Source organism: Salmo trutta, chromosome 22, assembly GCF_901001165.1.
Source record: "Salmo trutta chromosome 22, fSalTru1.1, whole genome shotgun sequence".
In the NCBI taxonomy this organism is placed as follows: Eukaryota; Metazoa; Chordata; class Actinopteri; order Salmoniformes; family Salmonidae; genus Salmo; species Salmo trutta.
In genome coordinates, this window is record NC_042978.1 from 36,236,067 (window position 1) to 36,263,639 (window position 27,573).

A 27,573-nucleotide genomic window follows, 5' to 3' on the forward strand; every position below is an offset into this window, starting at 1 on the left:
CCAGAGAGGTTTTTTAATGCCTCGCAAAGAAGGGCACCTATTGGTAGATGGGGGGGGGCATCTCTTTGAACTCGGCACTGCCTAGAGACTAGGTTGATGCCATTTGTTTCCTTTTCTGTGATGATTTAAGCCTGCACATTTTGGGATTTCAGCCCTATTTGATGGTAAAGTTCATACTTCCCCTTTAGGATATGAAGGGGACCATTCAATCTTTTCATGTTGATATCTGTAGAGGTACAGATGACCCTGAACACGTGGTAAAAGGAATTTTGAAAATTGCCTGCACAGAAGCAGAGTTAGAGCATAAAGCCGTTTTATCCTTAGGGAGAATCTCGTATGTTTCAGACTACATGAACCGGTGTGCGCAGCTAGAATAACTCTGTGGCTTATCCACCCAAAACTCCCCCCGATGAGCCCATCGAAAACGGTGTGTCTCTGTGTGACGCAGAGGCCGCATTTTGTCCAAAGCATCATTAAATCACTACTAGTCAGGCTTCATTCCGGGCCTACTATTTGCACGGTCACTGTGCTCAGACCGAGCGAGCTACGGTCAAGTGGGGAATCTCCTTGAACTCGGCATGGCCTAGAGACTAGGTTGATGCCATTTGTTTCCCTTTCTGTGATGATTTAATCGCTTAAGGATCCACCCCTTTTTTTCAATTTTCACCTAAAATGACATACCCAAATCTAACTGCCTGTAGCTCAGGCTCTGAAGCAAGGATATGCATATTCTTGGTACCATTTGAAAGGAAACACTTTGAAGTTTGTGGAAATGTGAAAGGAATGTAGGAGAATATAACACAATAGATCTGGTAAAAGATAATACAAAGAAAAAACCAACCGTTCTTTTGTATTTTTTTTCACCATGAGGCCAATGGCGACTTTAAAACAGTTACAGAGTTTAATGGCTGTGATAGGAGAAAACTGAGGATGGATCAACAACATTGTAGATATACCACAATACTAACCTAATTGACAGAGTGTAAAGAAGGAAATCTGTACAGAATATACATCCTGTTTGCAATAAGGCACTAAAGTAAAACTGCAAAAAACGTGGCAAATAAATTAACTTTATGTCCAACACAACACATCACTGAGTACCACTCTTCATATTTTCAAGCATGGTGGTGGCTGCATCACGTTATGGATATGCTTGTCATCGGCAAGGACTAGGGAGGTATTTTTAGGATAAAAATAAATGGAATAGAGCTAAGCACACACAAAATCTTAGTAGAAAACCTTTTTCAGTCTGCTTTCAAACAGAGACTGGGAGAAAAATTCCCCTTTCAGCAGAATAATAATCTAAAATAGAAGGCCAAATATACACTGTAGTTGCTTACTAAGATGACATTGAATGTTCCGAAGTGGCCTAGGTAAAGTTTTGACTTAAATCGGCTTGAAAATCTATGGCGAGACATCAAAGTATCTGTCTAGCAATGATCAACAACCAACTTGACAGAGCTTGAATAACCTTTAAATGGATAATGCGCAAATATTGTACAATCCAGGTGTGCAAAGCTCTTAGAGTCATACCCAGAAATATTTACATCTTTAATCTCTGCCAAAAGTGATTCTAACATGTATTGATTTAGGGGTGTGAATTACATATTTTAGTATTTCATTTTCAAGTTTGCAAAAATCTCTAAAAACGTGTTCACTTTATCATTATGGGATATTGTGTGTAGACGGGTGAGAAAACAATCAATTTAATACATTTTTAATTCAAGCTGTAACACAACAATGTGGAATAAGCCAAAGGGTATGAATACTTTATGAAGGCACTGTACATACCTACATGTTATGTAGGCATCTACAGTATATTCTATATGTATGTAGGCATGACGCCGACAGACACAGTCGCCCTGTTTCTAGCTCCTAGCCAACTTGGCAGTATTTTGATTTTGTTGTTGTTATTTCTTGCATTATTTGCTCAGAACGTTTCTAGTACTATTACCTACAGCCAAAAATAGCTTTGGGACATTAGATTGGCAGTCACTCACCAGAAATTGGACCAGAAATTCTTTGGTTATAGTCACTGCTTTGTACATTCCCCCACAAGCCGACACAGCGACGACGGCTCTCAAGGAACTACACTTGACTTTACGCAAACTGGAAACTGCATATCCTGAGGCTATATTTATTGTAGCTGGGGACATTAATAAAGAAAATCTGAGGAAAACCCTCCCATAATTCTATCAACACATCTCCTTTGCTACTCGCTGCGTGAACATTTTTAACCATTGCCACTCTCCCTTCTGGGATAGCTACAAGGCCCTCCAGAGGGTCAAAAGCTTCAAGTTTCTCGGCAGGCACATCACTTTGGACCTGAAATGTTCCCTTCACACCAACAGTGTGGTGAAGAAGGCGCAATAATTTGGCTTGGTCCCTAAGACCCTCACAAACTTCTACAGATGCACCATTGAGAGCATCTGGTACAGTAATTGCACCGTCTACAACCGGAGGGCTCTCCAGAGGCCTGATCACCAACATTGATGAGACAGCCTACATTGAGGAGGTGAGTGCCTTGGCAGAGTGGTGACAGGAAAATAACCTCTCCCTCAATGTCAGCAGAGGTCGCAGTGGAGAGGGTCAAAAGCTTCAAGTTTCTCGGCGGGCACATCACTTTGGACCTGAAATGTTCCCTTCACACCAACAGTGTGGTGAAGAAGGCGCAATAATTTGGCTTGGTCCTTAAGACCCTCACAAACTTATACAGATGCACCATTGAGAGCATCTGGTACAGTATTTGCACCGTCTACAACCGGAGGGCTCTCCAGAGGGTGGTGCGGTCATCCCAACGCACCATCAGGGCCACACTGCCTGCCCTCCAGGACATCTACAGTACCTGATGTTACAGGAAGGCCAAGAAGTTAATCAAGGACCTCAGCCACCCGAAACATGGCCTGTGCACCCCACTTCCATCTAGAAGGCGGAGACAGTACAGGTGCATCAAAGCCGGGACCGAGTGACTGATAAACAGCCACCACTAAACGCTCTCTGCACAGTACTCTGCCCTCTGTCCAGTATCCTACTCTGCCCCTTAGTCACTGTCACTAGCCGGGTACCACTGGGAACTCTACCTGGCACCTTAGGGAATGTTGCCTTATGTACATAATCATTGAACACTGATCACTTTAATAATGTCTACACACTACACTGAACAAAAATATAAAAACAACATGAAACAACATCAAAGGTTTTACTGAGTTACAGTTCATATAAGGAAATCAGTCAATTGAAATTAATTAATTAGATGCTAATCTATGGATTTCACATGACGGAATACAGATATGCATCTGTTGGTCACAGATACCTTAAAAAAAGGTAGGGCCATGGATCAGAAAACCCGTCAGTATCTGGTGTGACCATTTGCCTCATGCAGCGGGACACACCTCCTTCGAATAGAGTTGATCAGGCTGTTGATTGTGGGCTGTGGAATGTTCCACTCCTCTTCAATGGCTGTGCGAAGTTGCTGGATATTGGTGGGATTTGGAACATGCTGTCGTACACGTCAATCCAGAGCATCCCAAACATGCTCTATGGGTGACATGTCTGGTTTGTATGCAGGCCATGAAAGAATTGGAACATTTTCAGCTTCCAGGAATTGTATATGGCTCCTTGTGACATGGGGCCGTTTATTATCATGCTGAAACATGAGGTGATGGCTGCGGATGAATGGCAAGACAATGGGCCTCAGGATCTCGTCACGGTATCTCTGTGCATTCAAATTGCCATCGGTAAAATGCAATTGTGTTCGTTGTCCGTAGCTTATGCGTGCTCATACCATAACCACACCGCCACCATGGGCCACTCTGTTCACAACATTGACATCAGCAAACCGCTTGCCCACACGACGCCACACATGCTGTCTGTCATCTTCCAAGTACAGTTGAAACCAGGATTCATCCACGAAGAGCACACTTCTGCAGCGTGTCAGTGGCCATCAAAGGTGAGAATTTACCAACTGAAATCAGTTAAGATGCCGAACTGCAGTCAGGTCAAAACCCTGGTAAGGACGACGATCATCTGAGAGAGTTTCTGACAGTTTGCTCAGAAATTCCTCAGTTGTGCAAACCCACATTTTCATCAGCTGCCTGGGTGGCTGGTCTCAGACATGGTCTGCGGTTGTGAGGCTGGGAGGACGTACTGCCAAATTCTCTAAAATGACGTTGGAGGCGGCTTACGATAGAGAAATTAACATGAAATTATCTGGCAACAGCTCTGGTGGACATTCCTGCAGTCAGCATGCCAATTGCACGCTCCCTCAAAACTTGAGACATCTGTGGCATTTTGTTGTGTGACAAAACTGCACATTTTCATTGTCCCCAGCACAAGGTGCACATGTGTAATGATTATAATGTTTAATCAGCTTCTTGATAATGCCATACTTGTCAGGTAGATGGATTATCTTGGCAAAGGAGAAATGCTCACTAACAGATGTGTAAACAAATTTGTGCACAAAATTTTAGAGAAATAAACTTTTGTGAATATGGAACATTTCTGCGATCAATTATTTCATCCATGGGACCAACACTTTACATGTTGAGTTTATATTTTTGTTCAGTATATTTATATACAGTATCTACTGCTGAACTAAATTTGTGATAATCTTTTAATTTTGATTATTGTGTGCTTGTTTGACATTTACTGCATTGATTGATAGGAACTATGAATTTAAGCATTTCACTGCAACTGCCATAACACCTGCTAAACTGTGTACGTGACCAATAAAATCTGATTTGATTTGGTTGTACATGGGTTAAGTTAACCCCGCCCCTTTACACAGGTAACCCCTGGCAACATGATCCCTGCCCAAATTCTATACAATGGTTGGTAACAGTATACATTTCAAAGTCTCTGTAATCAACTTTCCTGCCCTGTGTCTCGTACTGACTGAATGACTGTCCATCAGAGCCGTATTCATACAGCGTAGTAGGAGTGCTGAACGAGGTTCAGGCCCCCTGTCCATCCATTATAATCTACAAGGCGAAACTGATCCTGGACCAGCACTCCTACTCTGAGAAGCTTTATGAATACAGACCCCAATCCTTTTCAACCTATTATACAGTATAACTGTGTCGCTGGTTTTCTTTCACATTAAACATTACATTAGAAACAATACAAGCCATATTTGTAATAAATGCTCCTCTCTCTGCATTCCCGAGGAGAGGTGGATACTGTACAGATGTAGGATCTTAGTTTGATCACCCTGTTGCAGGAGAACTTTCCTGCAATGCAAAACTTGTAGTGTATTTTAGGTTTAATTCTAAAGTTTGTAATTTCCACTTTGAAATTTCAGACTTGATGTTTCCTTACAAAAAAATGTATCAACCCCTACAAAAATGTCTGTTAATAATAATCCACATAATAATTCGCATTTCCTGTTGCCGCAGGATTATTTTCCTGCAGTAGCAAATTGGCTCAAATGAAGATCCTACATCTGTAGCTTTAGTATAGTATAGAATTAGCATACAGTTTTAGTATCGCTTTTACTGTAGCTTTAGCACTGTACTTTACCCTACATGAATTCTACATGGCTTCTCTTTCCTTTCAGGATTTGGATAGCCAGATGGGTAATCAATCATGTTTATTTGGGAAACTGATCCGGATAATCATACAAAGCTATCTTCTTCTCTTCTGATATGTAGGCTTATCCAGGACACTGTCTTTGTTCAAAGAAGAGACAAATGCAAGATATGCCAGGAATGTTTGAGGCTTGCACTTTTCAGACTGGGCTAGAAAGAAATGTGCCAAACTAGCCGCCAGGCCATAGCATCGTCGCTCTGGGAGATTTGTCCACATGAGGCTCTCGTTGCTGAAGGCTATATCCCATATCTGTAAAGGGGTGCGTAACTGGTGGCAGTGAAGTCAGACGCAGGAGAACAGAACTAGGTAATAGCCGGAGCAGTTTAATTTCAAAACCAACGGCATAAAGAAATAACCAACATGGGTACAAAACCCGACGCGCACCAGTAAACATGTGCACAAGCACTTACAACAAACAATTCCACACAAAGACATGGGGGGGACAGAGGGTTAAATACACAACACTTAATGAGGGTAATGAGAACCAGGTGTGTAGGAAAACAAGACAAAACAAATGGAAAATGAAAAGTGGATCGACAATGGCTAGAAGACCGGTGACGCCGACCGCCGAACGCCGCCCGAACAAGGAGAGGAACCGACTTCGGTGGAAGTTGTGACTGTACCCCCACTTGATGCGTGGCTCCAGCAGCGTCCCGACGCCGGCCTCGAGGACGACCCAGAGGGCAAGGTGCAGGGCGATCCGGACGGAGACGGTGGAACTCCCACAGCATTGAAGGGTCCAACACGTCCTCCACCGGAACCCAGCATCTCTCCTCCGGACCGTACCCCTCCCAGTCCACGAGGTACTGAAGGCCCCTCGCCCGACGCCTCGAATCCAGTATGGATCGAACGGAGTACGCCGGGGACCCCTCGATGTCCAGAGGGGGCGGAGGAAACTCCCGCACCTCAGACTCCTGGAGCGGGCCAGCTACCACCGGCCTGAGGAGAGACACAATGAACGAGGGGTTAATACGGTAATCGGGGGAAAGCTGTGACCTGTAACTCACCTCGTTTCCTCTCCTCAGGACTTTAAATGGCCCGACAAACCGCGGACCCAGCTTCCGGCAGGGCAGGCGGAGGGGCATGTTTCGAGTCGACAGCCAGAGCCGGTCCCCAGGTGCGAACACCGGGGCCTCACTGCGGTGACGGTCTGCGCTGGCTTTCTGGCGCAGCACGGCGTGCTGAAGGTGAACATGAGCGGCGTCCCATGTCTCCCCCGCACCCCGGAACCAGTCGTCTACCGCAGGAGCCTCGGTCTGACTCTGATGCCAAGAAGCCAGAACCGGCTGATACCCCAGTACGCAGTGGAAGGGGGAGAGGTTAGTGGAGTTCTGGGCCATCTCTGCCCAGGGCACGAACGCCGCCCACTCCCCCGGCCGGTCCTGGCAATAAGACCTCAGAAACCTACCCACATCTCCACCTGCTCGTTACTCTCAGGGTGAAAACCCCAAGTGAGGCTGATCGAGACCCCCAGACGTTCCATGAACGCCCTCCAGACCCTCGAAGTGAACTGGGGACCCCGATCAGACATATATTCCTCAGGCACCCCGTAGTGCCAGAAGATGTGCGTAAACAAGTCCTCCGTAGTCTGTAGGGCCGTAGGGAGACCGGGCAGAGGAAGGAGACGGCAGGATTTAGAGAAATGATCCACAACAACCAGGATCGTGGTGTTTCCCTGTGATGGGGGAGATCGGTCAGGAAATCGATCGACAGGTGCCACCATGGCCATTGTGGAACGGGTAAGGGGTGTAGCTTACCTCTGGGCAGGTGCCTAGGAGCCTTACATTGAGCGCACACCGAGCAATAGGAAGCATAAACCCTCACATCCTTGGCCAAAGTGGGCCACCACTACTTCCCACTCAGACAGCGCACCGTCCGACCGATGCCTGGATGACCAGAGGAAGGTGACGTGTGGGCCCAATAGATCAGCCGATCACGGACAGCAGACGGAACGTACAGATGCCCAGCTGGACACTGGAGGGGAGCAGGCTCTGCACATAACGCCTGCTCAATGTCCGCGTCCAGCTCCCACACAACCGGTGCCACCAGGCAGGAGGCCGGGAGTATGGGGGTGGGATTCATGGGCCGCTCCTCTGTGTTATACAGCCGGGACAGTGCATCTGCCTTCACGTTCTGGGAACCTGGTCTGTAAGAAAGTGTGAAAACAAAACGGGTGAAAAACATGGCCCAACTTGCCTGGCGAGGGTTCAGTCTCCTCGCTGCCCGGATGTATTCCAGATTGCGGTGGTCAGTCCAGATGAGAAAAGGGTATTTAGCCCCCTCAAGCCAATGTCTCCATGCCTTCAGAGCCTTGACAACAGCCGGGCTGAGCTTCCTCGAGAAGAAGGCACAGGGGCGGAGCTTTGATGGCGTACCCGAGTGCTGAGAGAGCACGGCTCCTATCCCAGCCTCGGACATGTCCACCTCCACTATGAACGCCAAAGAGGGATCCGGATGGACCAGCATGGGAGCCGAGGTAAACAGAGCCCTCAGGTGACCAAAAGCCCTGTCCGCCTCAGCCGACCACTGCAAACGTACAGGTCCCCCCTTCAGCAGTGAGGTAATGGGAGCCGCTATCTGACCAAAACCCCGGATAAACCTCCGGTAGTAATTGGCAAACCCTAGAAACCGCTGCACCTCCTTTACCGTGGTGGGAGTCGGCCAATTACACACGGCTGAAATGCGGTCACTCTCTATCTCCACCCCTGAGGTGGAAATGCGGTATCCTAGGAAGGAGACGAACTGTTGGAAGAACAGGCATTTCTCAGCCTTGACGTTCAGGTCATGCTCCAACAGTCGACCAAGCACCCTGCGCACCAGGGACACATGCTCGGCGCGTGTAGCAGAGTATATCAGAATGTCATCAATATACACCACTACACCCTGCCCGTGCAGGTCCCTGAAAATCTAGTCTACAAAGGCTTGGAAGACTGATGGAGCATTCATCAACCCGTACGGCATGACGAGGTACTCATAATGCCCTGAGGTCGTACTGAACGTCGTCTTCCACTCGTCTCCCTCCCGGATACGCACCAGGTTGTAAGCGCTCCTGAGATCTAGTTTGGTGAAGAAGCATGCCCCGTGCATTGACTCAATCGCAATGGCAATAAGAGGTAGCGGGTAACTGTACCTCACCGTGATCTGATTTAGGCCTCGGTAGTCAATACACGGGCGCAGACCTCCCTCCTTCTTCGTCACAAAAAAGAAACTCAAGGAGGCGGGTGAAGTGGAGGACCGAATGTACCCCTGACGCAGGGATTCAGAGACATATGTTTCCATAGCCGCCGTCTCCGCCTGTGACAGGGGATACACGTGACTCCAGGGAAGTGCAGTGTCTACCAGGAGATTTATCGCACAATCCTCCCGTCGATGGGGTGGTAATTGAGTAGCCTTCTTTTTGGAGAAGGCGAGAGCCAAATCGGCATATTCGGGGGGAATGCGCATGTTGAAGACCTGGTCTGGACTCTCCACCATAGTAGCACCAACGGAAACCCCTAAACACCTCCCTGAGCACTCTCGTGACCACCCCGTGAGAGCTCTCTGTTGCCATGAAATGGTGGGGTCATGACGAACTAACCAGGGAAGGCCTAGTACCACGAGAAACGCAGGAGAGTCAATGAGGAAGAGACTGATTCTCTCCTCGTGACCCCCCTGCGTCACCATTTCCAGGGGGATGGTAGCTTCCCTAATTACCCCGGACCCTAATGGTCGATTGTCCAGAGCGTGAACTGCGAAAGGCCTAACCACTGGAACAATAGGGATCCCTAACCTATGGGAGAATGCTCTGTCGATAAAATTCTCAGCCGCGCCTGAATCGACGAGCGCCTTATGCTGGGAATGCGGAGAAAACTCTGGAAAGTAAACATGCACAAACGGGTGTACAACAGAGGGCTCTGGATGAGAGTGGTGCATGCTCACCTGGGGTGACGCCAGAGTGCCCTGCCTGCTGCCTCGACCCCTAGAGGAACCAACCCAGCACCGACCAGCAGTGTGACCTCTGCGGCCACAGATGGTACATGTGAAAGCCCCTCCTCCGGCCTCCCTGAGCGCAGCACCTCCCAGCTCCATAGGCACCGGAGCGGTGGTGCTGGGAGAGGGAATCGACAGAGCCCACTCTGGACATCCGTGGGTGACCAGCAGGTTATTCAACCGAATGGACAGGTCCACCAGCTGGTCGAACGTGAGGGTGGTATCCCTGCAGGTCAACTCCCGACGGACATCCTTGGGCAGGCTGCAACGGTAGTGGTCGATAAGGGCCCTGTCGTACCATCCCGCTCCTGCGGCCAGGGTCCGAAATTCCAGGGCGAACTCCTGGGCTCTCCTCGTCCCCTGCCTCAGGTGGAAAAGACGTTCACCCGCTGCTCTACCCTCAGGCGGGTGGTCGAAGACTGCCCGGAAGTTGCGGGTGAACTCCGTGAAGTCGTCCAACGCCGCATCTCCTTCTCCCCACATGGCGTTAGCCCACTCCAGAGCTCTCCCTGAGAGGCACGAGACGAGGGCGGACACCCTCTCCCTTCCCAAGGGAGCCGGGTAAACGGTGCCCAGCTATAGGTCCAGCTGTAGCAGGAACCCCTGGCACCGTGCCGCCGTCCCATCATACTCCCAGGGAAGGATGAGACGCATCCCACTGGGACCGGGTACAGGAGGGACGAGTAGTGGGAACCCTGTTGTGCTTGTGGAGGCGCTGGAGGGACTCTCTGTCTCTCCCAGCGGTCCATGGTCTGAACGACATGATCCATCGTGACACCGAGATGTTGTAGTATCGCCGCGTGTTCTCTGACGTGCTCCTCGACTCCTATAACCGGGGTACCTGCTCCTGCTGACTCCATGGTGAGGTGTGGAATTTTGTAAGGGGGTGCATAACTGGTGGCAGTGAAGTCAGACGCAGGAGAGCAGAACTAGGTAATAGCAGTTTAATTTCAAAACCAACAACAAAAAGAAATAACCAACATGGGTACAAAACCCGACGCGCACCAGTAAACATGTGCACAAGCACTTACAACAAACAATTCCACACAAAGACATGGGGGGAACAGAGGGTTAAATACACAACACTTAATGAGGGAAATGAGAACCAGGTGTGTAGGAAAACAAGACAAAACAAATGGAAAATGAAAAGTGGATCGACGATGGCAAGAAGACCGGTGACGCCGACCGCCGCCCGAACAAGGAGAGGAACCAACTTCAGTGGAAGTCGTGACAATATCCTGAAAACAGCCTATTTTGACCTATTTCCAATAAACTTTCTCAGTCACAGAAGGCAAATCTATAATCCAGAATGCCTTACCAGTCAGTACAGTTTATACAATGTGTGAACTATGATAAAATGAACATTTAAATCCACATTTTCGAAGCTCACCCCTAGTCCCCATACTCCATAGTAGTTGCCACACGAGATTACCACTTCACAGAGTGAAGGGGCTAGCCAGGCCAGTGACATTTTGCCTTTTCAAACATCTCAAGGAATAGATTTTTTTTACCCAAATGTTAACGGGGCTTTAGAAATAGCGGACTACTAGCCTGGCTGGCCAGTGCCCATAATCCTTACATTCCCATCCCTGAAGTTAAGGCTAGCTTCCCCTGGATACGTTTCAGTAAAAGTGATATTATTAACATCAGTGTTACCTGGCTGATATACTGCTGAAGTGGATGTAGGAGGCCACCATCACCCCGACTCTGCCTTGTCCACCCTGTAGGGGCCGGAGCCAAGACACAGGTCAGGAGGTCAAAAGAAGAGCATGGAGAGGTAGAAATGTTGGGTGTGTCTAATAAGCCTGTGTGTGTGTGTGTGTGTGTGTGTGTGTGTGTGTGTGTGTGTGTGTGTGTGTGTGTGTGTGTGTGTGCATATTTTACTATAATTGGGAGTACCAGAACAGAAGTCCTCACAAGAATAGTAAACCAGCAAAGATTCTGAGAAGTGAGGATATTTTGCAGGTCCTCAATTGTAAAAACTGTATTTTAGGCTTAGGGGTTAGGGTTTGCGTTAGGGTTAGGGGTTAGGGCTAGGGTTAGGGTTAGTAGATAGTTAGTTGAAGTGTTACTAGTCTGTAGATAGTCTGTAGAGCACTATCCAAATAAAGTGTTCCCATGTTAATAATAATATGTGTGTTTACTTTTTCTTTGTGTGTCTGTGTGTGTGATTCCTACCCGACAGTGCATGACCAGAACATGCTGTGTGTGTGAGTGGAGCCAGTTTTCCATGGTCTTACACACACCACACATCTGTTCCATGGACGGGGCCAGCAGGTCTAGCCAGCCCGTGTCCAACACCTGAGACAAAACACACATGCACGCACACACATAACACGCACACAGTAACCTTGATTAATAACCTTTCTTGAGATCTGAAGGCTTTTGTTAGCTCCCCAAGCTAGTCTTTAGCTCAGTGGTCTTGAGTAGTACACACAGAGAGGCAACAGCTACAGTATTCATTTCACCTTGGGGTTCATCTGGGTCAGGCTATCATTCTTCTCTGAGAGGTTGATCACCTAGGGAAATAAAATACATATTTTAAACCATTTTTTCTGTAGCTCATTAACTACTGATGGAGGGAAGAGGGAGATGAGGAAGAGGAAGACAATGATGAGGATGGGTGTATAGATCAATTATGGGTCAGACTCTACCACTTTTAGTGATCTATAGCCCCTCCATTCCTCACCATGTAGTTGTGGCCATGTTTGGATTTGAGCATCTGTGTGATGTCACGCAGGTTCTGGCGGTAGGTCTGGTCTGGGCATGCCTGGGGGAAGGATACGATGATGATGCGCTCCGTGATGTAGTCCAGGTCAATTCTGTATCCCTCCTCCATGACTGGGATATTAGACTGATGAGAGGGAGAGAGTGATTTGTGATTGTTTATTTCATATGTTTCCCATGCTAATAAAGCACCATTGAAAATCAAATTGAATTGAGAGAGATAGAGACACAGAGAGAGAGAGAGAGAGAGAGAGAGAGAGAGAGAGAGAAAGAGAGCGAGAGAGAGAGGGGGGGTAGAGAAATGGGGGAGGGAAAGGGATAGAGACCAAGAGAGAGAGAGAGTGAGAGTTTCACATACACACTCTTATCTCTGTAAAACTATCCAGATATAATAATAGGGGGTTAAACATACAGACCACTACCACTCACTGGGCCGCACCTACGTCGCAGGTTGGCACATCAGTTACACAGACTGACCTACGTGGCGGGTTGGCACATCAGTTACACACAGACTGACCTACGTCGCAGGTTGGCACATCAGTTACACAGACTGACCTACGTGGCGGGTTGGCACATCAGTTACACAGACTGACCTACGTGGCGGGTTGGCACATCAGTTACACACAGACTGACCTACGTGGCAGGTTGGCACATCAGTTACACAGACTGACCTACGTGGCGGATTGGCACATCAGTTACACACAGACTGACCTACGTGGCAGGTTGGCACATCAGTTACACAGACTGACCTACGTGGCGGGTTGGCACATCAGTTACACACAGACTGACCTACGTGGCAGGTTGCACATCAGTTACACACAGACTGACCTACGTGGCAGGTTGGCACATCAGTTACACACAGACTGACCTACGTGGCGGGTTGGCACATCAGTTACACACAGACTGACCTACGTGGCGGGTTGGCACATCAGTTACACACAGACTGACCTACGTGGCGGGTTGGCACATCAGTTACACACAGACTGACCTACGTGGCGGGAGTGTTCAGTTTCACTTTGACTCAGCAGACCTTCACTACACACAGGACTGAGGTTTGAGACATTATGCCCCCAGAAAGTCAATGCTAACGGGAAGTCATTTTCTGCCAACACAGCGATACAGATTTAGGATATTAATTTGATCACCCTGTTGCAGGAGAACTTTCCTTGTAGTTCCTTGTAGTGTATTTGAGGTTTAAAAAGGCTTCTGAAATTAAAAGTTTCCACTTTGAAATTTCAGATGAAAAATGCATCAACCCCTAAAAAAAAATCCATTAATTATAATCCACATAATAATTCACATTTCCTGTTGCTGCAGGATTATTTTGCTGCTATAGCAAACTGGCTCAAATTAACATCCTACGTCTGTATATGATTTCACATTTAGTCATGCGTATTAGCTAATTCTCTAGTCTTAAATCCTTTGACGGGAAGTCATGCTCGGTGAATGTGGAATCGGGAGTCATGCACACATGCACACGCACACACACACACACACAGACAGACAGACAGACAGACAGACAGACAGACAGACAGACAGGCAGGCAGGCAGGCAGGCAGGCAGGCAGGCAGGCAGGCAGGCAGACAGACAGACAGACAGACAGACAGACAGACAGACAGGCAGGCAGGCAGACAGACAGACAGGCAGGCAGACAGACAGACGGGCAGACAGACAGACAGACAGACAGACAGACAGACAGACAGACAGACAGACACCTCCAGTCAGTCGAGGCAGAAGTGGATGAGGCTGTGTCTGGAAGGATGATGATGTCTGCCGAGTGCCCAAAACATGAATGAAGTCATCCAGACACTCCTGTACCTACTCACTCTCTGAAGTGATTCACATTAGATACTGCAGTCCATGTTAATTCTTCCTCAACAAAACTAGCAATAGTTTCAAGTCTGAAAATGGGTTATATGTCTTTATCTTAATATGTCTGAACATATTTATAATTGTTTGACCTAGGAATATGTCAGATGCAAATCTTGTAAAAGTGAGAGTGATTAGAATTGAAATAAGAAAGTGTTTTTAGAGTAACTGCTTTGCTGTGGGCAGTCTAATTTCTTCCCTCTCACACCTCTCTGGTTGTATAAACTCACCCATTCATCCTGCCTCTGAACTCAAGACCTGCATGTAACAATCTATTACATACATGTTACAACATATCTACAGGACACACACACACACACAAAAGCACACACAGACACAGAGACAGACACAGGCAGGAAGGGCCAGACTGAGACAGGGCCTAGAGTGAGTCAGGTGGCCAGGCCAACCTTTATTTTACCCTGATCATGTGATCAGGATACAGCAGCAGAGTAAACATTGTTACAGTCAATTTCACCAGAACACGAGGTCGTGCATGCTGCTGCCAGGCCCGGCGACAGTCTCCACAGACACTCTGACAACTCTGCCATGCCAAAATCAGAAAGACTGGAAACACCTTAAACCCACACACACATATAAAAGATCTACGCGGCACACACATGCACCTGTGTGTGTGTGTGTGTTTCTCTTGTACACTACCGTTCAAAAGTTTGAGGTCACCTAGAAATGTCCTTGTTTTTGAAAGAAAATTACATTTTTTGTCCATTAAAATAACATAAAATTGATCAGAAATACAGTGTTGACATTGTTAATGTTGTAAGTGACTATTGTAGCTGGAAATGGCAGATTTTTTTTATAGAATATGTACAAAGGTGTACAGAGGCCCATTATCAGCAACCATCACTCCTGTGTTCCAATGGTACGTTGTGTTAGCTAATCCAAGTTTATCATTTTAAAAGGTTAATTGATCATTAAAAAACCCTTTTGCAATTATGTTAGCACAGCTGAAAACTGTTGTTCTGATTAAAGAAGCAATAAAACTGGCCTTCTTTAGACTAGTTGAGTATCTGGAGCATCAGCATTTGTGGGTTCGATTACAGGCTGAAAATGGCCAGAAACAAAGAACTTTCTTCTGAAGCTCGTCAGTCTATTCTTGTTCTGAGAAATGAAGGCTGTTCCATGCAAGATATTGGCAAGAAACTGAAGATCTCGTACAACGCTGTATACTACTCCCTTCACAGAACAGCGCAAGCTGTCTTTAACCAGAATAGAAAGAGGAGTGGGAGGTCCCGGTGCATAACTGAGCAAGAGGACAAGTACATTTAGAGTGTCTAGTTTGAGAAACAGATGCCTCACAGGTCCTCAGCCGGCAGCTTCATTAAATAGTACCCGCAAAACACCGCCTCAACGTCAACAGTGAAGAGGCGACTCCGGGCAGAGTTCCTCTGTCCAGTGTCTGTGTTCTTTTCCCCATCTTAATCTTTTCTTTTTATTTGCCAGTCTGAGATAAGGCTTTTTCTCTCTCTCTTTCCCTCTCTTTATCTCTCTTTCCCTCTCTTTATCTCTCTTTCCCTCTCTCTCTCTTTATCTCTCTCTTTCCCTCTATCTCTCTCTCTTTATCTCTCTCTTTCCCTCTCTCTTTCTCTCTCTGTCTCTTTCCCTCTCTTTATCTCTCTCTCTCTCTTTCTCTCTCTCTCTCTCCCCCTCTCTCTCTCTCCCCCCTCTCTCCCTCTCTCTCTTTCTCTCTCACTCTCCCCCCCTCTCTCCCTCTCTCTCTTTCTCTCTCACTCTCCCCCCGCTCTCCCTCTCTCTCTCTCCCTCTCTCTCTCCCTCTCTCTCACTCTCCCCCCTCTCTCTCCCTCTCTCTCACTCTCTCTCACTCTCCCCCCTCTCTCTCCCTCTCTCTCTCTTTCTCCCTCTCTCTCTCTCTCTCTCTCCCTCCCTCTCTCTCTACGTAAAACAATGTAATTGTGTCAATAAAGGTTGTTTTACATTTTCAACATATCCAGCTGGAACCTGTGCTAGACTGACTGGCTGGCTGACTGGCTGGCTGCCTGCCCTGTCCTTGGGCCCTATGTACAGTCCTAGTGGAACTTGTGTGTGTTTAGATAACAACATCAGTCAGACAGACTGACTACCATACAGTGCTGAGGACCCTACATAATGCTGATGATGTCACACGTGTCCTGTAATGACAACGTCAGACGGAATCACTGCCTCCAGTGATGATGTCAATGAGATGATAAATTACAAACACTCTCGTCCTCTCTCAAACACCAATATCCAGGCAATGTAAATACTACAGGCAAATGCCTCAGTCTAACTACATTAGCCAAGCCTCAGTTCTAATACTACTTGTCTGTTTATTGAACACTTTTAGACCAGTACCCCCTATATTTGTCTCTGCTCTACTTGAGAAAAAGCGATTGACACACACACATGCCATAGGGTGTTCTCAGTGTAGAGTAGTCCACAAACCAAACTAACCATGTCTAATTAGGTGTTTTTTACCTCACGTTTGCGAGGAATGTGTCCCAAAATGTATCAGAGATGTCCTTTCTCTCTTTGTCTATTCTTTTCTTTCTTTAATGGATAGCACAGGTTGGCAGTGAACCTCAATCCCACAGCCTGGCCCCTTTAATATTAGTACAACAAGAGACAACTCAGTATAATATCTTCTTAGTCTCCACTTCACTAATAAACATCATTACCCATGAGTCTTCATGGCCCTGGAAATGCTCAAGCAATGTGCCAACTGTGTCTGAGGCTCCACAATGTCTTTCTTCCCCTTTCTATCCCTCTGCATATCTTAACACCAAAGTGTGGTTTATGACTGTCTGAATCCCCTCTTTCTATCATTCACTTCTTCTCTTTATCTAATTAGAAACAAGACTTGGATCAATTCCATCTCAATTCCACTTGTCATTACACGAAATGAACTGAACTCCAATGGGGAAAACCAATGGCCAATTCAAGTGTTGAAATAGAACTCCTCAACCCCAGGCTTAGAGCAGTAGGTAGCTAAAACACTTTACTAAGAGCAGCTTATCATGATTTCCACCTCACTGAGTCAGTGTTAGTTAACACTAGAGGGAGAGAGCTTACTGCACAGAGACAGCACACACACATTTGCACGCACATGCACACAAACACGAGAAAGCAGAGAGGCTTACCTAATAGTGGGCTCCTATCAACTGTGAAATCGACAAAGAATATCTACTACACTTTTATATGTCTACTGTGTGTGAGAGAGAAAGGGTTGGGACGATGTAGGGGTGGAGACTATGTATGAGAGAGAGAGAGAGAGAGAGAGAGAGAGAGATTTACTGTAGTTGGTTTAAATTGCACTTTGCCCCTGCCTTTTCAAGTAATGACATCTATTGACTGCTGCTGATTCAGTGTGTGTGTGTGTGTGTGTGTGTGTGTGTGTGTGTGTGTGTGTGTGTGTGTGTGTGTGTGTGTGTGTGTGTGTGTGTGTGTGTGTGTGTGTGTGTGTCTGTGTGTGTCTGTGTGTGTGTGTGTGTGTGTGTGCCAACGTACGTGCTGTGCATGGCTTTTATTACTTTCTTACTTAGGCACATCACTACTTTAGGAGCAAATAAAATCCAATCAAATAAATGTGTATTTTGTCACATGCGCCGAATACCACAGGTGTAGACCTTACAGTGAATTGCTTACTTACAAGCCCTTAACCAACAATGCAGTGTTAAGAAAAATACGTGTTAAGAAATTATTTACTAAAATAAACTGAAGTAAAAAATTTATAATAAATAAGAAAATAGAAAAATTACAAATAATTAAAGAGCAACAATAAACTAAAAGTGGTGCGGGGGCACAGGTTAGTCAAGGTTATTGAGGTAATATGTACATGTAGGTAGAGGTAAAGTGACTATGCATAGATGCAGAGAGTAGCGGCAGTGTAAAAATGGGGGGGGGGGACTTGGCGCTCCGGTACTGCTTGCCGTGAGGTAGCAGAGAGAACAGTCTATGACTAGAGTGGGTGGAGTCTTTGGCAATTTTCAGGGCCTTCCTCTGACACCGCCTGGTATAGAGGTCCTGGATGACACGAAGCTTGGCCCCAGTGATGTACTGGGCCGTACCCACTACCCTCTGTAGTGCCTTGCGGTCGGAGGCCAAGCAGTTGCCATACCAGGCGGTGATGCAACTAGTCAGGATGCTCTCGATGGTGCAGCTGTAGAACTTTTTGAGGATGTGAGGACCATTGCCAAATCTTTTCAGTCTCCTGAGGGGGAATAGGTGTTGTTGTGCCCTCTTCATGACTGTCTTGGTGTTTTTGGACCATGATAGTTTGTTGGTGATGTGGACACCAAGGAACTTGAAGCGCTCAACTTGCTCCAATACAGCCTTGTCGATGAAAGAGAGAGAGAGAGTGCTCGGTCCTCCTTTTCCTGTAGTCCACAATCATCTCCTTTGTCTTGATCATGTGAAGGGAGAGGTTGTTATCCTAGTACCACACTGCCAGGTCTATAACCTCCTCCCTATAGGCTGTCTCATCATTGTCAGTGATCAGGCCAACCACTGCTGTGTCGTCAGCAAACTTAATGATGGTGTTGGAGTCGTGTTTGGCCATGCAGTAATGGGTGAACAGGGAGAACAGGAGGGGTCTGAGCACGCACCCTTGAGGGGCCCCAGTGTTGTTACCTACCCTTACCACTTGGGGGTGGCCCGTCTGGAAGTCCAGGATCCAGTTGCAGAGGGAGGTGTGTAGTCCCAGGGTACTTAGCTTAGTGGTGAGCTTTGAGGGCACTATGGTGTTGAACGCTGACTTGTAGTCAATGAATAGCATTCTCACGTAGCTGTTCTTTTTGTCCAGGTGGGAAAGGGCAGTGTGGAATGCAATAGAGATTGCATCATCTGTGGAGCTGTTGGAGCAGTATGCAAATTCGAGTGGGTCTAGGGTTTCTAGGGTTTCTGGGATAATGGTGTTGATGTGAGCCATGACCAGCCTTTCAAAGCACTTCATGGCTACAAACGTGAGGGCCACGGATCGGTAGTCATTTATGGCATATTACCTTGGTGTTCTTGGGCACAGGGACTATGGTGATCTACTTGAAACATGTTGGTATTACAGACTCAGTCTGGAACAGGTTGAAAATGTCAGTGAAGACATTTGCCAGTTGGTCAGCGCATGCTTGGAGTACACATCCTTGTAATCTGTCTGGCCCTGCGGCCTTGTGAATGTTGACCTGTTTAAAGGTCTTACATCGGCTACGGAGAGCGTGATCACACAGTCTTCCGGAACAGCTAATGGTCTCATGCATGCTTCAGTGTTGCTTGCCTTGAAGCGAGCATAGAAGTAATTTAGCTCGTCTGATAGGCTTGTGTCACTGGGCAACTTGCAGCTGTGCTTCCCTTTGTAGTCTGTAATAGTTTGCAAGCCCTGCCACATCCGACGAGCGTTGGAGCCAATACAGTATGATTCAATCTTAGGCCTGTATTCATGCTTTGCCTGTTTGATGGTTCATCGGAAGGCATAGCTGGATTTCTTATAAGTGTCCGGGTTAGAGTCCCGCTCTTTGAAAGTGGCAGCTCTACCTTTTAGCTTAGTGCAGATGTTGCCTGTAATCCATGGCTTCTGGTTGGGGTATGTATGTACGGTCACTGTGGGGACGACGTCATCGATGCACTTATTGATGAAGCCAGTGACTGATTTTGTGTACTCTTCAATGCCATCGGAAGAATCCTGAAACATATTCCAGTCTGTGCTAGCAAAACAGTCCTGTTGCTTAGCATCTGCGTCATCTGACCACTTCCAAATTGAGCGAGTCACTGGTACTTCCTGCTTTAGTTTTTGCTTGTAAGCAGGAATCAGGAGGATAGAATTATGGTCAGATTTGCCAAATGGAGGGCGAGGGAGAGCTTTGTACGTGTGTGTGGAGTAAAGGTGGTCTAGAGTTTTTTTTTCTCTGGTTGCAGATGTAACATACTGGTAGAAATTAAGTAAAACGGATTTAAGTTTCCCTGCATTAAAGTCCCCGGCCACTAGGAGCGCCGCCTCTGGATGAGCATTTTCTTGTTTGCTTATGGCCTTACACAGCTCTTTGAGTGAGGTCTTAGTGCCAGCATCGGTTTGTGGTGCTAAATAGACAGCTAGGAAAAATATAGATGAAAACTCTCTTGGTAAATAGTGTGGTCTACAGCTTATCATGAGATACTCTACCTCAGGCGAGCAAAACCTTGAGACTTCCTTAATATTAGATTTTGTGCACCAGCTGTTATTTACAAATAGACACAAACCGACCACCCCTTGCTTACCGGAGGCAGCTGTTCTATCTTGCCGATGCATGGAAAACCCAGCCAGCTGTATGTTATCCATGTCGTCGTTCAGCCACGACTCGGTGCAACATAAGATATTACAGTTTTTAATGTCCAGTTGGCTCCATAACAGCTTCTTCCCCAAGCCATTAGACTACTGAACAACTAATCAAATGACCACCCAGACTATCTACATTGACCCCCACCCCTTGTTTGACACTGCTGCAACTCACTGTTTATTATCTATGCATAGTCACTTTACAAATTACATTGACTATCCTGTACTCCCGCACATTGACTTGGTACCGTACGTACCCCCTTTATATAGCCTCGTTATTGTTATGCACATTTCTTGTGTTTCCTTTTGATTGATTTGATTTATTTTCCTTTAGTTTATTTTGTAAATATTTTATCAACTCTATTTCTTGAATGCATTGTTGGTTAAGGGCCTGTAAGTAAGCATTTTACAGTAAGGTCTACTACATTTGTTGTATTCGGCACACGTGACAAATAAATTTGATCTGATTTGATAGTCTTGATCGGAGCTCATCTATTTTATTATCCAATGATTGCACGTTGGCTAATAGAACTGATGGTAGAGGCAGATTACGCACTCGCCGTCGGATCCTTACAAGGCACCCCGACCTACGTCCCCAATATCTCTTTCTCTTCTTTATGCGAATGACAGAGATTTGGGCCTTGTCTGGTGTCTGAAGTAAATCCTTCGTGTCCGACACGTTAAAGAAAAAATCTTCGTCCAGTTTGAGGTGAGTAATCGCTGTGCTGATATCCAGAAGCTCTTTTCAGTTATAAAAGACGGTAGCAGAAACATTATGCACAAAATAAGTTACAAATAATGTGAAAAAACACACACAATAGCACAATTAGTTAGGAGCCTGTAAAACGGCATCCATCTCCTACCGCGCCATATCAGCATATAGGCTATCGACGACTCCTCTCTAGCACACTCTGTTCACAGTTGGCTTCTATCCAGCTAGCCAAACAAGAAGTTGTTTTCTCATAGCTTCTTCAACAATATAATTAACAGCTACAATTATATCTGGCCACAAAATAAGAAGGCCTCTCTAGGAAGCCTCAAGTGGCAGGGGGAAAGGCTGTAATGTGACCTGTATCCATTAGATGGTGCCAGAAGACTATTGTTTGAGTCAGTAGCGAGCTCATTTAGGCATAGAAATGTAAACAGTATTTTATGTCAAACGTATTTGTTTATGCATGAACACAGTTACACGTATTTGTGTCGACTTCATGTCGAGTTGTCGAGTAAATAAGCAGAAATATTACACAAATCCAGCAAAAGTACCATTACAAACATTTACACTTTTCCCATAGATGATCCATTATACTGACTGATCTCTAGTGGTCGCTCTAACAAACGCACTCAGAAATGTCCAAGGGGGCAAGATCAGGTGGGACCGTTCTAGCCAATGAGAGGGCAGATACGCCTGTAAACAACAGGCACGTTTACCACTAGTTACCACAGCTACAATCTCATTTGGCAATATCGTAAAGGTTAGCAGTGTGTTTAAGGTTAGGATTATATTTAAAATCACATTTAAAGAAGATAAATTGTAGTAATAGGCGGGGTTTATGACGTTGTGACCGTGCCAACTAGTGGCGACCAGGCACAACTGTATGGAACGCCGTTTGGGTCTTTGCATGTCAAAAAGATACACATCAAATAACTATGGAACGCCGTTTGGTTCTTTGCATGTCAAAAAGATACACATTAAATAACTATGGAACGCCGTTTGGTTCTTTGCATGTCAAAAAGATACACATTAAATAACTATGGAACGCCGTTTGGTTCTTTGCGTGTCAGAAAAGAAACATGCCAAATAACACAATTTGACCGTCAAATAAGCTTGTTGACCAATCAGGACCTGAATATTACTGCACGTCACGTAATCATTTAAAATTTTCCAGATTATTTTTTAACATAGTTATTACACAATGATTACACTATCACTCGTATTTCATATGTCATAACGATTCGCCGATACGTATGCTATGACCCTGGTAAAGTTTTGTCTGCACGAGCGCAGACACACTTCCCCAAACTGGACGGTGCTGGTTAGAAAAAAGCTAGCTAGCTGATAGATGCAAACAATATTCTTCCCAAAAACATAGCAAAACTACATAATCTGTTTCAGTAGCTATAGTTAGCTAGCTCACTATCTAGTTAGGTGTCATCACCCAAGACAGTTCTTATTTGATTAATCGTGGTCGGACCCACCTATGTGAAGCTAGCCACAATAAGGTTTAGCCACAATTGTGGAATTTTTGGTTCACCTTCAAAAAGTATCTAATCGAAAGCTATACAAATTAATACAAATAATGTTCTTATATAAATTCAACAAAATACAATCATTTGTTAATTTGACACTGGTTGTTTCACACTGGTTGTATTAGACTTTAGAATTGCATTGGGGGCATACTTATTTCACTGTATCAGTCTACTCTACTCAATGACACCCAGAGAACATAGCTTTTATTGCGGGACCTGAAACCACTGTGAATTGAGCCACATGTATTGTACCAGTCGACCTACTATGTGTATTGAACACTATTCCAGAGGAAAAACAATATGACCTGGATGTTTTGGAGCCTGATAACTCTGAGAAGGACGTTGGGGAAAAGGCACTTGGGTGCTGAGTAGACTGATATCCCATTTCATTGATCCCAATCATTAGGTAAGGCTGTACAGTGCAATATAAATGTCAATACGCACAATAGGCGGACTGGGTAGGTACATTCCCACAGTCAAAGTCCCTCAATAAGAGCTACTATGACGGTAATATTTGCGTAAACTCTTCCCAGTTATTTTCTGTGGGAGTAGACTCATACTCAATTTCATTGCTCCACATTCCAACACTCCGACCATGTTTAAGATTAAGTAGTCTAAATATGGCATGATTCCACCAATTGTAACCTTCTGCATCGCTTTCAAATATGGACTTTATTTTGAAGCCGAAACGCAAATTCCACTAATGTGGCTAGTTTCACAACACATAACCTGGTCCGGTCAAATCATACTAGCCAGATGAAGCTAGCTGGCTGTTTAAATTTTTTACATTTTACATTTTAGTCATTTAGCAGACGTTCTTATCTAGAGCGACTTACAGTAGTGAATGCATACATTTCATAATTTTTTTTACGTTCGTTTTGGGCAACAGGGTTAAGTAGCTGGCTAGCTAGTGATTTCAATAGGAGAACAACAAGTGGCTACCTAGCTAATACTTACTCACATGGATTCCTAAATCATTGCTAAGAATATTGAAAATGACTGCAGTTTCTACTGGTTATTGTTTTCAGGCTGGTTGCATTGGTGCTAGCTAACTACCCCAGAAGTTGCTAATAACATCTGTATCAAAGATATTTGCAAACATTTTTGATCCTGGTCTAAATTCAAATGCTTACACAGATGTTTTCCCATTCGTTCGAACAAATAACCAACGCAGTTTTGTACAGCTTTGAGAGTAATGGTGGCGCTTGGCTTGCACGTGCAAATTCAGCACACACAATATTCTATAATAAAATTGTTATTTGACGTGTCAAATTAAAGCTTACTTGACGGTCAAATTGTGTTATTTGACGTGTCTTTTTTGGACAAGCAAAGACCCAAACGGCGTTCCATACGTAACAACATAGTCATAACGAAACTTTTATTCGGTCAAATAAGCCATACGTAGCAAATAAACATTACATTTTCTGTTAACCAAATTCGACACTCTCGTTGACCTCCATACAAAAACTGAGCGCTATCTGCTGAAGAAGACAGATTTTGGGCCCAGTTATCCCATGGCGACTTTGACAAGCAAAACTAATGCCTAGAAACACATCATCGGGTCTAACCGGCCTATCGTGCCGAACTACGCATGTGCAAACCGTCAAACTCAATGGCCCTCCTATATAGTTATTTTGGACGAAAATGAAAACGTGTCAGTTTGTCACTTTCATGAGTTTGGAGTAATAACATGTTAAACTACTTAAAACATTGTCTCGAATGTAATGTTGTGCCTTTCGATTTCGAGAAAAGTAACAACTAAGGAATAATGTTTCACTTCTCTCATTGAATTTTCGAACCCCAAACCCCGGCCTGGTCTGCTTGGTCTCCTTCACAAGCGTTTCCTGAAGTGTTGTGATGTTGTGACTCGGGGTTTAGAAACGATGTGCTAATGTCGCCGCTAAAGGGAAACGTTAAATACAGAAAACGACATTTCCCAGAAGTCCATGTAGGGATCCTCACGTCATCTCATAAATATAAAGCTTTCGTGGGTGTAAACAAATCTACAAATTCCGCCAGATTCATCAAATGCTTCACATATCTAATGAGCTTGACTGGCTGGTTTCATTCCGCAGCAAAACATCCTCTATAATGGCGGTATCGATAGCAACCGAGCGGCATTGACCGGCGATTTCACCAGCAGACAGCAAAAGAAAACAAATTGCACGGCCTGGCTAGCTCTCTTGCTTTCTCCATGGCTAGCTGGAAAACGCAAGTGGAATAATGAATGTAACGAATAAACTGCATGGGTACCTGCTGGAACTAACGTTAGCTAACTAGCTTTATTTATTTGGAGTTCGTAGTGGTCGTTGCTACTGTTAGCTTGCTTGCTAACGTTAGCGCATTCACTTGCGGAAGATGGAAAGTGTGCGTATAGTGGCTGGGGAGAGGAACCGATTGGAGGTGGATGCCCTGTCAACATCAGTCGGAATATTAGACTCGGAAATTGGACAAATAAGAAGTGGCAGCAAGTTTTTAAAGGCCAGTGGTGGTGCACTCTTCCCCGCTGGAAAAATAACTGCGACGGGGGAAGATGATGGCGGGGAGACAAAACTCTTGGGACTTGCTACCACCTCCCTACTTCACATAGCGATACGGAACGGGATTTACCAAAACCAGGCTGCCAGTAGTGCTGCCAATCTCAACATGACCACCGGTAAAACACCCAACATCTACAGCCTCGTATCGGTCAGCAGCACCAGCGTGAACTCGTTGTTGACCAGGAGACGGCGGCACAAGAGGAACCTCTCGGCCGCAGCTTCGACAACCTCGAGCCCTACCGCAGTCTCCTCCGTTGGGGGAGTGAGATCCACACTGTCCGCCTCGTCTGTCAACAACACACTGAGCCTGGATAGAAAGACCTTGCTTCGCCAGAAGCAGGCGAAGCAGCTCCAGCCCAACGACAAGGCGTGGGTCCGAGCTGACCTCCAGCAGGGTTGTATCCACGTCCATGACCGACTCACGCCCTCCTACCCCCGGGCAGTACTATGCACCGTGGACACCACCGCTGGGGAGATAGCGGCTCGTCTGGGGCAGCTTGTAGGTAAATGTGGAGGGATACTAAGAATGACTCGCAAAACAAGTGGTTATGTTGACATGAACGGTAACTGCAATGGTAGCCATGGGCATATTGACTACCAACTTGGTGTGAATAAAAGTAACAACGTGAAGACCTCCTACCCGGGTTCTGTGATCTCCTACTCAGGGTCAGAAGAGAACCAACCAATCTCTCCAATCAAACGGCTTCATAGCAATAACAACCATGCTCAATATTACCTGGAAACAAATATATTACTTTCTGACTACAAGATACCAAGCACCTCTTCGTCTGAGGTTTATCTAAATGACAGTGAGGGTGCAGACATGGGCCTGAGTGGGGCCGACAGTTGTGGACTGTACTCAGGCTCAGACATGGAGAGTAGCACCTTTGATGATTTGAGCCCCGGTGGTCCGCGGCCCAGCCAACACCGGGACTCCCTCAGTGATGCTGCTGTCCTAGGGACAAACTCCTCAGTGCTCAGCCCGAACTTTGACTCCGCCACGGAGGAATTGGACCCGTTTGGGAGTTCCTCAGACGAGGTTGAGCTTGACCCTTCCCCGACACACACAGCCAGCATCCCCACTGTCACTCAGCAACAGACCCTGGAGGGGAAATCCATGCACGTCCCATCAACTGATACCTGCAAAGCTCCTGACAACAGGCTATCAAAGTCAAACCAACTGGAAGACAAAACCGCTGCTGATGAAGGCGGGAAAACAGGTAGCACTGGAGGAGAACCCAGACTGATCAATCTCCCGTCAAGCTGCGGCAGTAGTGGCAGTAACTCACTGGCCCGACCTCTGACTGACAGAGCAGCTGTTGAGCGTGACCTGGTCGTTTCAGGGGAGCAGAGAAGGGTCCCGGGCCCAGAGAAAGTCTCCCCAGCACCGGCCCTCTTCGCCCAGCTGCACGGTGGAGCTATGAGGAGGCTGGAGGATGATGAGAAGCCTCTGCAGATGCAGAATGAGTACCTCTCCAATCTGGGCTATGGAGACCCGTGGCGGGTACAGGAGGAGGGTATGGACCCAGAAATAGGCTGTCTCATACGCTTCTACGCAGGTGAGTGTGACCTTAGAAAATGTGATTCTCATTTATTATCATGGGTATTAATGAATGATTATGTACTAGTTATAAATATTTTATGTGTGGATTTTGTTATGAAGGTTATTAAGTAGGCACCCTTCAAATAAAGTGTACCAGTATTTCTGTGTTGAAGGTGAGTGAGGATTGGGTGGGTCAGGTGACTGTTTCAGTGCTAAATAAGGACACAGCCAGGGTAAGCAGCTTCTAGTCAGATTCTCTAGGTTAGCTTAGCTTGGTGGTTCTCCCTTGGCCCCTGCACTGCTATCCCTGCCCTGGTTATCTGTCAGTTTGATTTGTGTTTGGCTAGTGCTCTGCCCATTATCATGCTGTCAACCCATTCCTAGTCCTACTAAAGCACTGTGTGTCCATCCACTACAATGGCATTATGTTTGGTCAGTCGGATTGTCAAAACAAAAAGATGAATCAATTGTTCCAGCGGCCGGAGACAATAGCCTGCCTTGTGCCTCCGAACCGCCTACATGCTCCACCCCCCACGGGGAATGATGAATAGGCAGACACATCTGGAGGTAACAGGTGTGCTCATTTTCCATGATGCCCCAAGATCACAATGATTGTTAGGAACCACTTTGGAAAAGTGTTATTGTTTTGGATGTTGTTGGAGGGAGGGCGGAGCATATGGGCAGCAGGGATCAGTATGTTTTGAGGTTAACAATAAGTAGATTTGTTTTTGACCTTATCATCTCAGATCTAACCACAGGCATTCAGATGAAAAAACAAATCCCTTACAAACAAACAGCTT

The 27,573-nt window shown here is 46.0% G+C and overlaps 2 protein-coding genes across 4 annotated transcripts in view; one reads left to right on the top strand and one right to left on the bottom strand.

Moving 5' to 3' along the window:
* LOC115158656 (tensin-3) overlaps positions 1-17,391 on the bottom strand; it is a 91,530-nt gene extending 74,139 nt beyond the window's left edge. The window contains exons 1-5 of one of the 2 annotated variants that reach the window (XM_029707844.1): positions 17,283-17,391; positions 12,245-12,409; positions 12,024-12,074; positions 11,734-11,856; positions 11,212-11,276 (exon numbers count right to left, since the gene is read on the bottom strand). In XM_029707844.1, the coding sequence (XP_029563704.1) occupies positions 11,212-11,276; positions 11,734-11,856; positions 12,024-12,074; positions 12,245-12,394 (389 nt within the window). In that variant the 5' untranslated portion in view covers positions 12,395-12,409; positions 17,283-17,391. Of the gene's footprint in view, positions 1-11,211; positions 11,277-11,733; positions 11,857-12,023; positions 12,075-12,244; positions 12,410-17,282 lie in introns of those variants that run through there. The other variant, XM_029707845.1, reaches the window with a different exon arrangement.
* A 7,217-nt stretch (positions 17,392-24,608) lies between these two features.
* Positions 24,609-27,573, top strand: part of LOC115158657 (PH domain leucine-rich repeat protein phosphatase 1) — a 62,122-nt gene continuing 59,157 nt past the window's right edge. The window contains exon 1 of one of the 2 annotated variants that reach the window (XM_029707846.1): positions 24,609-26,789. In XM_029707846.1, the coding sequence (XP_029563706.1) occupies positions 25,049-26,789 (1,741 nt within the window). In that variant the 5' untranslated portion in view covers positions 24,609-25,048. The remainder of the gene's footprint in view (positions 26,790-27,573) is intronic. The other variant, XM_029707847.1, reaches the window with a different exon arrangement.